This window comes from Varroa jacobsoni, unplaced genomic scaffold (genome assembly GCF_002532875.2).
Source record: "Varroa jacobsoni isolate VJ856 unplaced genomic scaffold, vjacob_1.0 contig01101, whole genome shotgun sequence".
Taxonomy (NCBI): Eukaryota; Metazoa; Arthropoda; class Arachnida; order Mesostigmata; family Varroidae; genus Varroa; species Varroa jacobsoni.
In genome coordinates, this window is record NW_019214582.1 from 31,032 (window position 1) to 45,510 (window position 14,479).

The 14,479-nt window shown below is 41.9% G+C and overlaps 1 protein-coding gene across 1 annotated transcript in view; it reads left to right on the forward strand.

Annotated features, from left to right (window-relative positions):
- LOC111271837 (plexin-B) overlaps positions 1–14,479 on the forward strand; it is a 33,759-nt gene that overhangs the window by 13,534 nt on the left and 5,746 nt on the right. Inside the window, exons 2-20 of the mRNA XM_086973068.1 lie at positions 520–1,203; positions 3,050–3,394; positions 5,653–5,869; positions 6,142–6,382; positions 6,645–6,868; positions 7,049–7,149; positions 7,607–7,736; positions 8,341–8,500; positions 9,303–9,399; positions 9,601–9,709; positions 9,835–9,966; positions 10,366–10,543; positions 10,647–10,819; positions 10,941–11,192; positions 12,260–12,396; positions 12,619–12,904; positions 13,061–13,447; positions 13,604–13,808; positions 13,933–14,243. Of these exons, the coding sequence (XP_086829194.1) occupies positions 617–1,203; positions 3,050–3,394; positions 5,653–5,869; positions 6,142–6,382; positions 6,645–6,868; positions 7,049–7,149; positions 7,607–7,736; positions 8,341–8,500; positions 9,303–9,399; positions 9,601–9,709; positions 9,835–9,966; positions 10,366–10,543; positions 10,647–10,819; positions 10,941–11,192; positions 12,260–12,396; positions 12,619–12,904; positions 13,061–13,447; positions 13,604–13,808; positions 13,933–14,243 (4,272 nt within the window). The 5' untranslated portion in view covers positions 520–616. The remainder of the gene's footprint in view (positions 1–519; positions 1,204–3,049; positions 3,395–5,652; positions 5,870–6,141; positions 6,383–6,644; positions 6,869–7,048; positions 7,150–7,606; positions 7,737–8,340; positions 8,501–9,302; positions 9,400–9,600; positions 9,710–9,834; positions 9,967–10,365; positions 10,544–10,646; positions 10,820–10,940; positions 11,193–12,259; positions 12,397–12,618; positions 12,905–13,060; positions 13,448–13,603; positions 13,809–13,932; positions 14,244–14,479) is intronic.

The window sequence follows — 14,479 nt, forward strand, 5'->3', positions numbered from 1 at the left end:
AAAAAGCGTATTATTTTCTGTATATATGTAACATGTGATGAGTTAAATAGGCACGTCGTTATCGAGGACCCATGCTGAGCGAATGGGAATTAATTTCCGGTTGGGAAGCAGCAGTGTAACGCCATTGTGCAGCCATATAGTCAAGCCAATGCGCTTTCATTTGAACTCACCCTCCTTAGGTGTGTAGAATATAAACGTTAATTAATGACGAGGGTGATCTGGGCTCATTTAAGGAGGTTAACCGTCATTCAAGCAGTACACGAGACCACTATGTAGAAATCAGAGTTTTTCCACAACAGTTATAATCACTGTTGCATCGCGGAAAACTCTGTTTTTATAGCAAATCAAGCATGCGTTTGATTTATATATCTTTTATATATTCATTGTAATAGTAATTTACTGACTTACGTCCTTTCTGCGCAATGGGAGCCAAACAAATTATCTTACTAAGTGTATATAGTATTATTGTGTACTTAAGACTGGTAAACCAAACTGACTTTTCCGTTTTGTCTATTGCAGATATGCCATCGGCTGCTTCGTTTGAGAGCGGCGGAATATACGGCTCTCCTGAGTTCGAGTAGAACGAGACGCGGGCGGGAGGCCAGGGTGGGGCGTTATGGGGCTCTGGCCACTGCCATTGACGGCTGTGGCTGCCCCGGGGCTTCCGCCTGCCCTGTGGGTTACTGCGCTCTGGTTAACGACGGCCTGCGCTGTTCCCATGGAGCGGCTTGCGTCCTTCTCTCTCCATCACGACTATCGGCCAACTGTAGCAGCTCATAACGGCGAGAGTTCGGGCATACTGGGCATGTTTACCGTACATCAGCAGTCGGTGAACATCTCACATGTGGTTGTCGAACGTCACACCGGCCGAGTTTATGTTGGCGGTGTCAACTGGTTGTACCAGTTGAACGCTAGCTTATTCGTCGAAGCATCGGCTCAAACCGGTCCGGTCCACGACAGTCGATCGTGTTCAGCTGCCGAGACCGAATGCCAGGCCGCAGACGCCCGTCTTACGAATAACTTCAACAAGGTCCTACTCATCGATCATAGCGCGCACAAGCTCATCGCGTGCGGGAGTGTTCGCCAGGGATCATGTCGACGTCATGATCTCGCCGATATCACCCATCAAGAGCCGCTTGTAGAAACTCCGGTGGCGGCGAATGATCAAAACTCGTCGACAGTTGCATTCATTGGGCCATCGAAGTAAGTTGTTCTTCGAGATGATTAAAAAGCCTAGTGAGCCTTGTTATTCTTTGAAAAAAATGTTCAGAGGGGCAGATGCAACAACAACGTGCTGTTTTATCCGCATTTAGGCAGGAATGGTAAGCTAATGGTTGCGTGCAGTTAGTTATTTGGTGCATCGGAAAGAGAAGCACGAGAGAGGGAGCAAATGTTAGCTCAAGAAGTTATCAATCTATCTTTTGGCAGACCGGCTTTGATCCGTATTGATCATCACTTAATGATGTCTTATGCTCAAATCTATATCGTTCTGAAGACCTGATTCGCGCGAAATCTAAGAAAGTTTTACGTCCGGCACCGCCATTTAGCTCCCAACGCGAAACGGATTGTGCCTACGCCAGGATTCGAATCCCGATCACCACGCATCCCTAAGGCTCCGATCGTGGGGAAATTGCCTATCGTACTCGGAGGAGTCCCGAAGTAACTTCTAGAGCAAAATCCTCATTTTCTCGTAGTAAAACGCCCTGCACCTTGCCTTATCTTGTATCTCTAATTGTGTGTGCTATAAATTATCGTACGCATAGCTTAAAATATGCATTATATATGCAGATCTTGAAGTAGTTCAGGTTCAGGTTTGCTCAGTGCTGACGTTCAGCGTATTGCGCTTTGATCAATAAGTTCTATTAATTACGCATCCATATGGAAGTGGACACAGCACGGAAGCTTACCGTCGTATGCTATAACGCATTGCGCTATTCGTTGCATGGCGGTCAGATTTAATGAACCAACGCTCAGCGATAAGCCCGTCTAGCAATATTCCGCCGATTTTCAGAGACCTTATAAAGCAGCCTAATTACAGTAATAGTAGTGCGCCTAGTACTAGATATTTTACCACGGGCCTAGGCGATGCGCCTGTCTTCATTTAGCGTTCATCTGAGACTACTAGTTTATAGATGCGATCCATTTGTTAGTCCAAGCCCCAACTTAATTAGCAAACAAAAGGCTGCCGTTTGAGTAGAAAATCTTTATGTGCCTCACGCCAGTTGCGACTACGTTTTGACGTTTCTCTTTTTAAAAAATAGTGCTATATAGAATACTGCTCTTCAAAAGCGCTGCCCAGGAAACTTCTTCCAACAGTCTGTTTTTTCGCTCATTAGACGGTCTGTCCTTTAGATCCGTGATTGACATTCTGTAGACTAGCTGCCATATAATTTTAGAATAGCTTAGAATAAGCTATTAGCAGAGCTGGTTTCTGTGTTCTAATTACACAGGTGGCAGCCATGATGCCATATCTATGTTATGCAGATCTATTGCTAGTTAGCGCTCGGAAACACGCTAGTAAGGCACATAAACGAGTTATCTCTATCGTTTGAGACGGACAAATTTAGTCGTTAAAAAACAGATCGTCTCAAAGCAGCTGTAGAAAACATGACCCGTAAATTTCCAATATTTTCGTCGCCTGTATAAATCAGCGGGTAGATATGCTAGGCCGAAATTTGCACCTTGCACAGCTATCGGACCCCTTTATGTGTGGCTGCATGATGAACGCCTGGAGTTAAGCAAAAAAATATAATGGATAGGTTTCAGGAAGCGCCCAATGGCAACATGGGAAGGTACCATAATAAAGGGCCTTTTTATTCAATCAAACGGACGTAGCGACAGCAACCGTTTAGTTGAAGCCCAGACTTTTTACACCCTCACCCAACTCTGGTGCAAGGGAAAAAGTATGAATCTACAATTATTCGCATTTATATAGGCCTGTATTTTTGTTAGTCTAAAACAATCAATAATGCAATTTATAGTGGCTACATTTTGTTTTGCCCTCCAGTAAACTGACCCCGGATCCATTCATTATGACGTATTGTTTCAGATATGATCCAAACGGATTACCAGTGGATGTTCTGTACGTGGCGGCAACGAATACGAAAAGCGGCCCGTATCGGGATATGGTGCCAGCTATTGCATCCCGAACACTCCGATCGGAACAGGGCCGTGTAGGCGGAGCCATTGATGGAGTGTCCGACCTAGATGGCCTGTTCACGGTTGTCGAGAGTTCATTTTCCGAAACCGCTCGCGTCGATATCTCGTCAAATCTACGCGATGCATTCCTTGTGCATTACGTGTTCGGCTTCCACCACCGCGATTTCGCCCATTTCGCACTGATACAACGGCGAAGCTACCTCGTCGCACATCATGAATGGGGTTATGAATCCAGGTAAAAATTAAAAAAGAAAGAAAAGAGACTTAACCGTGGGGCTCATACCTATAGCACGTCTGGATCACTGAAATAGTACTTGGCAAATATGTATTTGACTGCAACAAGCTGTGTTTGAATAATTCAATAAAAGTAAGACAAAGAATTGTTGACCTTTATCTCGTAACTGATCGGCTAGTAGCGCGGCCGAATCTTGTTTAAAAGAAATTCTAAAGTTCGATCCTATGGTAAGGCTCTGAACGTCACAACAAAAGCATCCGCCATAGCCACTAACCAATTTCGAGAACTGACAAAACGATCGATCAGCGATTGCGTTAGTAAACCTATACTTGATGCCAGCAGTAACGACGAGTTCGAAGTCGTTCCATGACTTCATTCCGAAGCCATGGAAACAAAGCAAAACATTCATGTGAGAGAGCCCTAGCTTTATGTCGGCTTTGTTGTAGTGCAGGCACTCTAATTGTTGATGATTATCGATTATAAATAATTAAACAAGGGTAGACCGCTAAGGGTTTCAGTTGTTCCTAGTTATTTCTAGAAGGTTCAGAGAGGAGTTTAAGAGGACCCAGCGCAAGCAGAGATAGCGATTTTATTCGAGTCATTCGGGCTCAAGATGAATGTTAACAGCACAACGATAATGTATAGATACGAGTGTGAATGCTGGGGTCGATCATAAGAACCCATTTAGATATATGTATGTCGCAAAGTTTCTGACGACTATCCTTTTTCAATATAGGCTCGCAATTGGGCTTATATGTTTCATCGGTATTGCACACTCTCGAACGCCAAATACTAATCTCTATTGAGAAATCTTTACACTGTGAAGTGAGTATTCCCCTGGTTCCTTATGCACGACTCTAGCGACAGAGGAATAGCCAACACGAATATCGGCTAGGTACCATTCATATGAAATACATATACATTTAGGTTTTATTTATCTGGCGTTTATACGTCGAACTTCGTCGTTTTCGTAACTAGTAACGTTCTTAATGTTCTTATGCATAGCAATAAACATCAGAATTTTTTTTTAACCGTCAGTTAAAGTTAAGCAAACTTCGCCATTATTTGAACTTTTGGGGGGAACGGCATAGGGATGAAAGACGTTTCTGGCTGTCATCTAGTAATAAATTCAAGGAAAAATAAATTCAAATTAAAAACAATTCTTCAGAAGAATCAACCGAATCAGCTCAGGTGGCCGTTAGAGCCACTAAAGTAATAAGAGGGGAAAAAAACGGTGCCTCTCCTTAATGGATTTCCACATTCTGCAAGAGGTTTATATATCATCTAGCCGCATATATTATAGTGGAAACAGATATTATATTTGACATTTTAAGGAACGCAGCTCGACTTTAACTAATCATTGGGCCATCGTGGCACGCTAATGTGACTCTCCTTTTATTCGGTTACCAACCCTGGGGAGCTTCTCTGTCCTTCTAGTTTCTCTCGCGTTGCTAATGGTTAAAGCCACTCATGTCTTCATTTGACAATGAATGGCCCCCGAATCCATGTATATAATATGATGGACAAACTGGACCGATGTAAATGCATTTTGCCCCCTGCGACCACCCTGTCTTCGGTATGAGCCGAATGACCATCATCTGGCCGGCTAAATTTAACTGTTTGACGACGTTCTTCCCCGTCGCTCTTGTCGATAATAACGTACGCATGACACCGATGTAGTGCTAACGTGCCTTTACGTGCCACTTTTAATGCTGCAATGCTGAGGCTGAGTTAACTAAGATCCTGATTAGATGCAGGGATCATATTGAACGAAACTGGTATGCATACAAATCAATAGCGTTATTCAATGCCGGAAATAACGTCAATCTAGGTGGTTAGGTATCCAAAAAGTGGCTAATTCTTGCAGGGCCTTGCATAGACTGATGATGATCGGTGGAGTCAAATAGGATCGGATAGGTTTAATTGTGGCGTAACGGAAAAATATCTTAAACCTGAATAGGCTTAGTCGAACCCTTATGAGCTTAAAGTGATTTCATCCGATACTATTGTAGCACACTATTGTAAATATTCTAATTTTTTAATTCCATATCAATGTACTCATTCGTCAGAATATGACACCATTGAATTCGTTGATAATAACCGTATCCAGTCAACAAGCTGATGGGTGTATTCTTGCTAAGTAGTAGTAGTAGTATTAAACTGAGTGGGAGCGATATTTTGATTGTAATATCTTCTTTGCCGGTTTTGATGCATCCTTCCCCCTCATCATAAGAAGCTCTGTCTGTTTTTGCCTGCAGATTGGCTCGAGTTTGCGTTTCTGACCCAGCATACAACACCTATGTTGAAGTTAGCCTACAATGCGTTACCCCTGAGGGTACCAATTATAACCTGCTTACGGATGCTACGCTTGTCGATGCCGGTGTTACGTTACTCAGCGAGTACAAGCTTTCAACACATAGGGATTCCACGTTGTTTATCGGCGCGTTCGTTCAGTCTGAAGGGCCTCATTTCAAGGTAATAAGCAGTAGCATATTGTTTGCCTTTAAGAGATCTCCACAAGTTGACTTTGGCTTCCCCAAAAGGAAATTTAAGGGTTTCTTTTTTAGAGGCTTTTTTTTTTCTACTAGAAGCTTCGAAGCAGAGCATTGCATAAGTTATCTCAAGCCGTACTGCTAGTTACGTTAAACGGCCCGTGGAAAACACAACTGCTGAAGTCATCGATAACACAGTAGCTCTGTTTTCTTAATTGAATCGTAGGTGTGACAGTAATCCTGTTGTTATTTCAGGAGTCCCGTCGTTCAGCCGTATGCATCTTTCCTATGGTCGAGATCGAGCGTCGATTCCAACAGAATATTCACAGATGTTACAATGGATCGACACTCACAAGAAATATGCATTATATTGCGGGCAGTGTCAATGAGTGTCCAGAGCTGGGTGGCTCAGGAAATGTTGTAAACTTTTGCAAAGAGACTGTCAAACTTAACGGATCCATTCCAATTGTTGCCCGACCTGTTGCAACTTTCAGTGGTAAATATATTCACTATATCCGTTCCCACAAGTTGTTAGGTGACCAGTAGATCGATTCCGAAGAACGGCGTCTCTAACGTCCTGACATAATTACGGATTATTAAAATTCACATTTCGCTCTTCTAGGTTCGCTGATTAAGGAGATTCAACGGGTTTAGTAAGAAGAAACCTGTTACACAGGTATCTGTGATGTTCGAACGGATTTTTTACTATCGCAAGCACTACATAAACAATCGTATCCTCTATTTTCCTTCTACTTCAGATGAAACATTGACAGGCGTTGGGGCATCGTTAGTGGAAAAGCAGAACGTGATATTCGTAGGTACAGCGTCTGGCCGCCTACATGCCCTCCTTGTGGAGGAAAAACATTACTCGCGAACGTTCCATTCTGTTCTCCTCGAGCGAGGTGTTCGTATTCTGCCACAGATCTTTGTACATGACACGGCCACCACTGAGAAATATCTCATTGTTGCATCGTTATATAAGGTAGGACTCCTAACGAAAGCGGACCATAAACTGTCAAGAACAGACTAAATAGTCACGGAGAAGTGACTATTTTTGGATAGGATTGAGGTTTAGGAAAAAATCTCAATGAAATACTAGGTATATTTTCTGGAACGTGTTAGAAAATCATATTATTTGCATTTTGGCCATATTTACTTTCAGGTGTTCAAGCTAGCCCTTTCCGACTGTGCCAAGCATACAACGTGTGGAGACTGCATGGAAGCCAAGAACCCATATTGTGGGTGGTGCGCGCTAGAAAATAAGTAAGTTTATAAAACTTACTTGTTACTCTATAGAGAGCACGAAGCAATACTTTATTTGAGGCACGTCAATTTCACCACACTTCTCATCTACTAAAGTAGAACTTCTGTACTGTAATGCACATTTTTGCTACCAATAATCATCTTAATCATACCCGACACAGCCTCTATGTGAGCTTTACGTCCGTTCCATCAGACGGCTGGTTCCCAGCATCAAATGAACCATCTGTCTATGTGCGGGCTTGAACCTTGACCACAACTTGTCCCTAAGATTAGCTTCTAGCTTCTTCAACCTTCCAATCTAACGATATAGTATCAAATTTTTGTTCTAGAAACTATTAACACACCAGTCATCACGAAGGTACTCAACATAAACGTATATGAGTCGTAAATAGATCAATAGAGCCCTAGGCATTATAACTTACATGTTGCATTTGTAAACGATGGATCTCATTTATAGGTGTAATTCACGTTGGGAATGCGGTGCTATAACTGGAACCTCTCAATGGCTAAGTTCAGGAACAGATCGGTGTCCTTACTTTGAGGCCATTATACCCCCACACATCCCCATACAACAGAATCAAGTTACGGTGCGTATATACAGTTGATTTTTGGTTATCTTTTTAAGCAATTTTGTAAGGATTAATGTAAGTGAATGGCCAAAACAGGCTCGTCGAGACCCCGCCGTCGGTGAAATCAATCTATCTTGTCTACATGCTTGAGCGATTCCAACTAATTCATGTTGGTTGAGGAATCGCGGAGTTTTCTTACTTTGGCCTAATCGAAATGCTGCTTTGTTCTTAGCAAGACAACGATAACACTTTATTTGCGAATTTAAACACGCTTAGTTTGTGTCTGTGCATCAAATATTGGAGCCAATGGGGTAAACTCAATAGGATTCATACCAGCTGGGGTAAACTTCAAAATGAAAGCGAAAGCGAAAGCTGCAGACGCTAGTGATCCAGTTTGCAGCGGAAGGTGTTAAAATAATGCTACTTTATGTCTAATGCCTTGCCGTCGTAAATCATAAATGGTTTATCTCGAAAAGGCTTCAGAAGCAATGGTGACTATAAAAAAAATGTAGCACGATTTTATCTGATTCTGTCTTTTGTTCGACTCTAACGTTCCGGACGTTCTTTAGTCTTCATGTGTGATACGCTAAACTTGTTGTTGATCGTTGATACGATTTTCCAGCTAGAGCTGTTGGTGAGCGCTCTACCGCCGTTACCTTTCAAGACCCATTACGTATGCGTTTTCGGAGGGAGATCGAAGGTTCAAGCGCACACTACACACAGCGGACTTGCGTGCACCATTCCGGAGCCACCTTTAAGACCTCAAATACCAGCAGGAAAAGGTGCAAAACTTAAATGTATTATTCTAAAGTTTTCATTGTTTTTGTGGGGCTCGTCCACACACCTGTGACACGATAGATTCATTTATAAAAAATATTGAATATATACATATATATATATATATAGAGAGAACTTTTTTATGTAGGATGCGTCGTTGGCAGGACGTGAGCAGCTACCCTTATCCGCCAGAGCCTTGGCCTTATATATACATAACAACTCAATTGGATAGCTGAGCAATAAACAATGCAACAAAACACACGGCATAGCTGTTATCCGTGTAAACGGCGATATACTTAAGAGCCGATATCCTTAAGAAAAATAAAGCAAAGAAGTTATTGTAGAAGAAAATAACGCAGTATTTTTTATCTACACGGATTATAGAAGGTATGCAATAATTATATAACCTCTAAATATCCGTTATATAATTTTTGAAATACCGCTTGTATAGCTTAAATGAGTGTTAGTAAGGCTTAGGACAGTTCGATTACTTGTCAATATCGTTCTTAATAATTCTGGCAATATTTCGCCAATATATCGCTAACCTGTAAAAATTTTTCATGGACAGAAAATATTGTCTTGCAGAGAGTTTTTCTCACACCATCTTTTAGCATAATCTTATTATAGCATTATCCCTATTATTTTTCGTTTTGGATGCTCATCGACCAAATTGAGATAATTTATCCTTAATGGAAATGCCGATAGCTTAAAATAGGTAAGAGCTCAATCTATCCTTGTTGATTCAGTCTTCTGCGGCGGAATTGTCATAGTTCGCAGCTACTTATAGAAAATGTTGTCTGCTTTTAGATCATGTAATGCTGACCGTGTCGGTACGAACGCTTGAAAGTGAAGCAGATTTAGTTTCTAGAAACCTTACATTATTCCACTGCCATACGCATCGCACGTAAGTCTTCGCAGGAACTATTATTAATTAATATTATTTTTACTAAATGACTTGGATAAAGAACCATTCGAAGAGGGAATTTGATGAAATTGGGACAGATGCATCCAACAGATGGAGCTCCGCAAACTCTTATAAAATAATGTAAAATATCGTGTTGTGCAGCTAGGAACAGTCAGCTAACTTTGTTTTTTCTCCGTTTAGTTGTAAGAGTTGTGTGATGTCTCAATGGTCCTGCAGTTGGTGCTTGGTTGAAAACAGCTGCACGTCGAACACGTCGACGTGCTCACAGAGAAAAATTATCGGCGAAGCCGTAAGTTACTACACTAAACAGTGTCGACAACAACGATACCGTGTGTTTACTTAATAAATACTAAAATACTCGTCTACTGTAAGTGTTCGATCTTACAATGTTTTCTATTTTGTTATGTGTTTCAGAGCTCTGAGGTATCACTCATCAAGGGCCGGCAGCACTGCCCCTCTTTCCACTTAGAGGACAGACTATTGATTCCCCACGAAGCTAAACAAGAACTCGCCATCCAGGTTAAGAACCTTCTTGCACCTGTAACGGTGAGGAGATTAAAGTCGTCAAGAGATGGTTACTGAACGTTAAACAAATTATATCAGCACATAATTATGGTGGTCAATATTATCCTCTTAGTGTTACCTTGATATTCTTCGTGCAGATCTCAATCACTACCGACCCGATAGTTAGATCTGGGTAGTTCTAATATGATATCGGCTGATACAGATTAACAAGCATTAGAAAGAACAGATTGGCCTATTTTGTTTTTGTGAATAAGCCTAACTTTATTTGCGGCTTCCGCCTTTAACGAAAAGGTGTTCAGCCCTCGGAGATGAATAAAAATGTGGATAAATCCTTCAGTACGTCAAAAATCAAATGAAGCTGATCTATTAATACGAAATTTGAAATAGAGAATTGTCCGATTAAATGAAACCGATTTCTAGGAGAGTTTCCAATGCGTCATTGAGTTGGAGAACAGACGTTTGCAAGTGTTAGCACGCAAACGGGGCGACTTTATCGTTTGTTCGGAAAGCAGTCTCTCATATGAAGCTGATGAACCCGAAGTAGAAGCGCAGCTCACCGTCCTTTGGAACGGTGACATATTCGTCGACCAGACAAATCGTAAGTAAACCAACCACCCAATTTTTTTAGTTGGTTTTAATCTGGTAAATAATTCTACATGTAGAAGATACTAAATAAATACCTTGTCGTTTTGTCCTTTTAGTAACTGTATACAAGTGCGGCTTATTGGGTTCCCATAGTCGCCGTGCGGATTGTTCCTTATGCCTTACTCGCGATGCGCGATATCAATGCTCGTGGTGTGGGAGTCAATGCATGTTTGGACCATCCTGCTCGCAGCCGGTGACCACTTCATGTCCGCCACCACGTATCGATTGGGTCTGTCAAAAGCTGCACTCGAAATTCATTAGTGAAGTATACGAAAACACATGACATATTATGTTTTCAACAATAAATGTTATTTTGAATAAAACTTTGTCCCGCTTAAATTCATTACCAGATCCATCCGTTGTCCGGCCCCGTCGAAGGTGGGACGCTAGTGACGATTGAGGGCTCCAACCTTGGCACATCACAAGCCGAAGTCGAGGATAAGATCCGTATTGGTCAGTTACCGTGCGTACCTCGTGAATATAGTGTCAGCGTTCGAGTTGTGTGTGAAACGCAACCAAATCCGCATGGCCCACAAGAGGCGTTCATCTACGTTGGCAATAGTCAAGGTCTCAGGAAAGCACAGGAAAAGTTCCATTATAAGGTAGGACTTCTCATATAACATTTTGTCCGAAGCGATCGCTACATTGAAATTTACGTTTTTTCAGCACGTCGTCCCTCAAAGTGTGAGCACACGTTTCTTTATCACTACACTTCAGCGTAGCGAAGCATGATATCCATATTTCGTTCTAGCTTCTTATCTAGATCGTTTATTTTTTTCTGCCTTCAGCTAAACACCTAAGTAAGCTTCGTTAGCACGTCTTCTATTTCTGGCCGGAAACTTAGTGCAAAACTTTTACCCTCTAAACTGTCTACGCAGACGAGATAAATATCTTAACTTTATACATAAAAAATTGGGTACAAATTCTCAATATTTCTCTCAATGTATTGTGCTCTCCTATTGGCTACTTATCTATTCCAGAATAAAAACCTTAGTTTTGTGATTATTTGGATGGAAAAAGACAACGGACCTTGACCTATTTACTCAATTTATTTATGAAAAGAGACTAATGCAATCGCTTCCACTGTGCCATTGCGATTCAAAAATTGCAAATTTTTCTCCCGGACTTAGGTATACGTCCAAGGTCGAAATTTGTCTTTCTATATATATATATATATAAAAAAAAAAAACTTAGGGGTATGTTACAGGGGGAGATCCTTTACGATCGGTCATCTATTTCCGGTGTACGAAATACCTATGCTTCAACCTGCGCGTTGTTGACGTAGACGAAAGACGGCTCACTTAGCAGCATTCGAAAACTCTAGGACTACGGCTTGTACAATTGGGAGCTAAAAAAAGTGAATCTAACAAACAATTTCCGTAAAAATTTATCGTTGTAACGAGACTTTGAAGCCAACAGTGGCCAAGTGGCGTAATACTTAACCCGTAGCTGCAAATAAAGTTGTTTTTAGTATGATCTTTATATTGTTTATGTTCAATAAACAAATGTTGCTTATGGACACATCGGTAGCGTATATATATATATGTGTGTGTGTGTGTATGTGTAAGTATTTTCTACGTGTAATTCCGCACTAACTTTGATTACACTACGTGCAGCCTGCTAATCCATTGGCGGCACTATTACAGTTTTTTTGGCTAATGTGTTACAGGAGATTGAACTTACTGGCGTTTACCCCCGCGTAGGTCCCCAGTCTGGTGGTACTCGAATTTATCTCAACGGGACGAATTTGAACGTCGGAAGTAACGTCAGCGTTATGCTGGATGACATCCCCTGCATCGTCGAAAGGTATTATCTACATTGAGTTATGAGTGTGCACACTCCACACGCTCGGCCTCTGGTATTTAAGTACAAGAATAGTTGCTTGATTGCGTTGTTATTTATTTCAGTCGGTTCATCTTCATACAAAAGTATATTCAATAGCATATGTAGGTATATAATTTAATTATATTTAAAAGATTATATACACTAATATTCGGTCTCTTCTTTAACATTTTCATTGATTTGTAGGTCGTTGGCCAGCAGCGGGCAACTGTCCTGCCGGACATCGCGAGCCCCGCTATACAACTACAAGGTTGAACAACTCATACTACAGGTTGATGGAGCTCGTTTAATTCTACCGCATCCGTTCGTATTCGTCGAAGATCCAAACATTTTGGATATTAGACCTCTGAGGAGCTATCAGAGCGGAGGCCGCGAGATTCTCGTACGTGGAGAGTTTCTCGACTCCGTCCAGCAACCACGAATGGCTGTATTTGATCCAGGTGATAACGATAACAAGCCACTTAACGAAACGGTAAGTTCTACTATCTTTCATCGAATATAAACGGTCGAGGACAGACAACACACTTCTTAACGGTTAATCGAAGTTCAATTGAATCTCTTCATCAATACAAGCTAATATAGTGCATACCTGTTCCAATCCTTGTTGTGATTATCACAATGTTTCCAGACTTGTTCGGTCGTCAACTCTACTCTGATGATTTGTCCATCGCCATTCGTATTAGGAGTACACAAAACAGCCGGCCATCAAAGTGACCAAAGCTCCCAAAGTCAAGCGAGTATGGATCGACACACAAAAGCAAATCTCGAGGAAGGTGAGCAGATGAAGCTCGGCTTCATCATGGACCGCGTGGTACAACTAAAACAGCTCGATGTGTTCTTTCCTATGGTTGACTCAATGATAACATACCTCCGAGATCCTGTCCTCTTCACCTTCGGTGAGGCTGGAGCGGTTAAGGCATACAAAGGGGATACGCTCGTCATTGAAGGAGATCACTTGTTGGGCGCCAGCGAACAGAACGAGGTTCGAGTGTACATCGGCACTAGCCCATGCAATGTAAGAATCGCATCTCTTACTATTGATTTGTTTTACCTGTTTCCTTGTGTCTCTCATCGAATAGATTGGTAGGTTGATTCTGCACAACAGTGAGGCGAAATCGTTTCAAGTAATTCTAGAGAAAGCAGTATCACCGACTCTATCATATTCCTATAGGTTACCTCATTGACATCCTCGCAAATTGTGTGCCTGCCTCCCGCGGATTCCCCGGCGGCAACCGACCAGCTGGGAAGACGAACCGCACTGCCAAAGGTCACCGTGCAAATTGGATCAAACCTTCTTTATAGTATTGGCTATCTTCGATACGAGATGTCGAAACTGTACAATCTGCCTCCGGAAATCATGGGTATGGCAGCTACTGGTGAGTGGAGAATTTTTGTTGTGATTGCATGTATACGTCTACTAGCTACCCTTACGACGTCCATTTTATCTATTCCATTAACAATTGACGTCAAGTTGCGATGCTGTTTTTCTCCGATAAATAGGCGGAGCTATTCTAATCCTTGTCAGCGTTCTGGTTTTGGCGCTGCTACGGCATAAGAACTCGCAGGCCGAACGCGAGTACAAACGCATCCAACTTCAAATGGCCACGCTCGAAAATTCGGTTCGTTCCGAATGCAAGCAAGCCTTTGCGGAGCTGCAAACTGACCTAAAGCTCGAGCAAGATACCACAGACAATGAGCTCGGAAAAGGATTCGGTGGAAGCTTATCTCCTCCTGTCTTATCTCACACCAAATACCTTGAAAACATCTTCTTCCCTGGGGTACCCAATACCAACGTCTTTCACATAATTAAGGTAGCTTTTACGCGCATCATCATTGATTTCAAACGAGTTAGCCTATACAGCTAATTATAATTTCATGCTTTTGAAATCTATTAGTGTGCAAGCAGATTACAGCCCCTACTGTAAAATTCGCACTTGGATTCTCTTTCTACTTCCGCTATCCTTTTTTACGGAAATCCTTCTTAACCATGCTAAGGACGTTGTCGTCCTGGCGAAATCCTGCATGCGACACTTGTTTTTCACTTTGT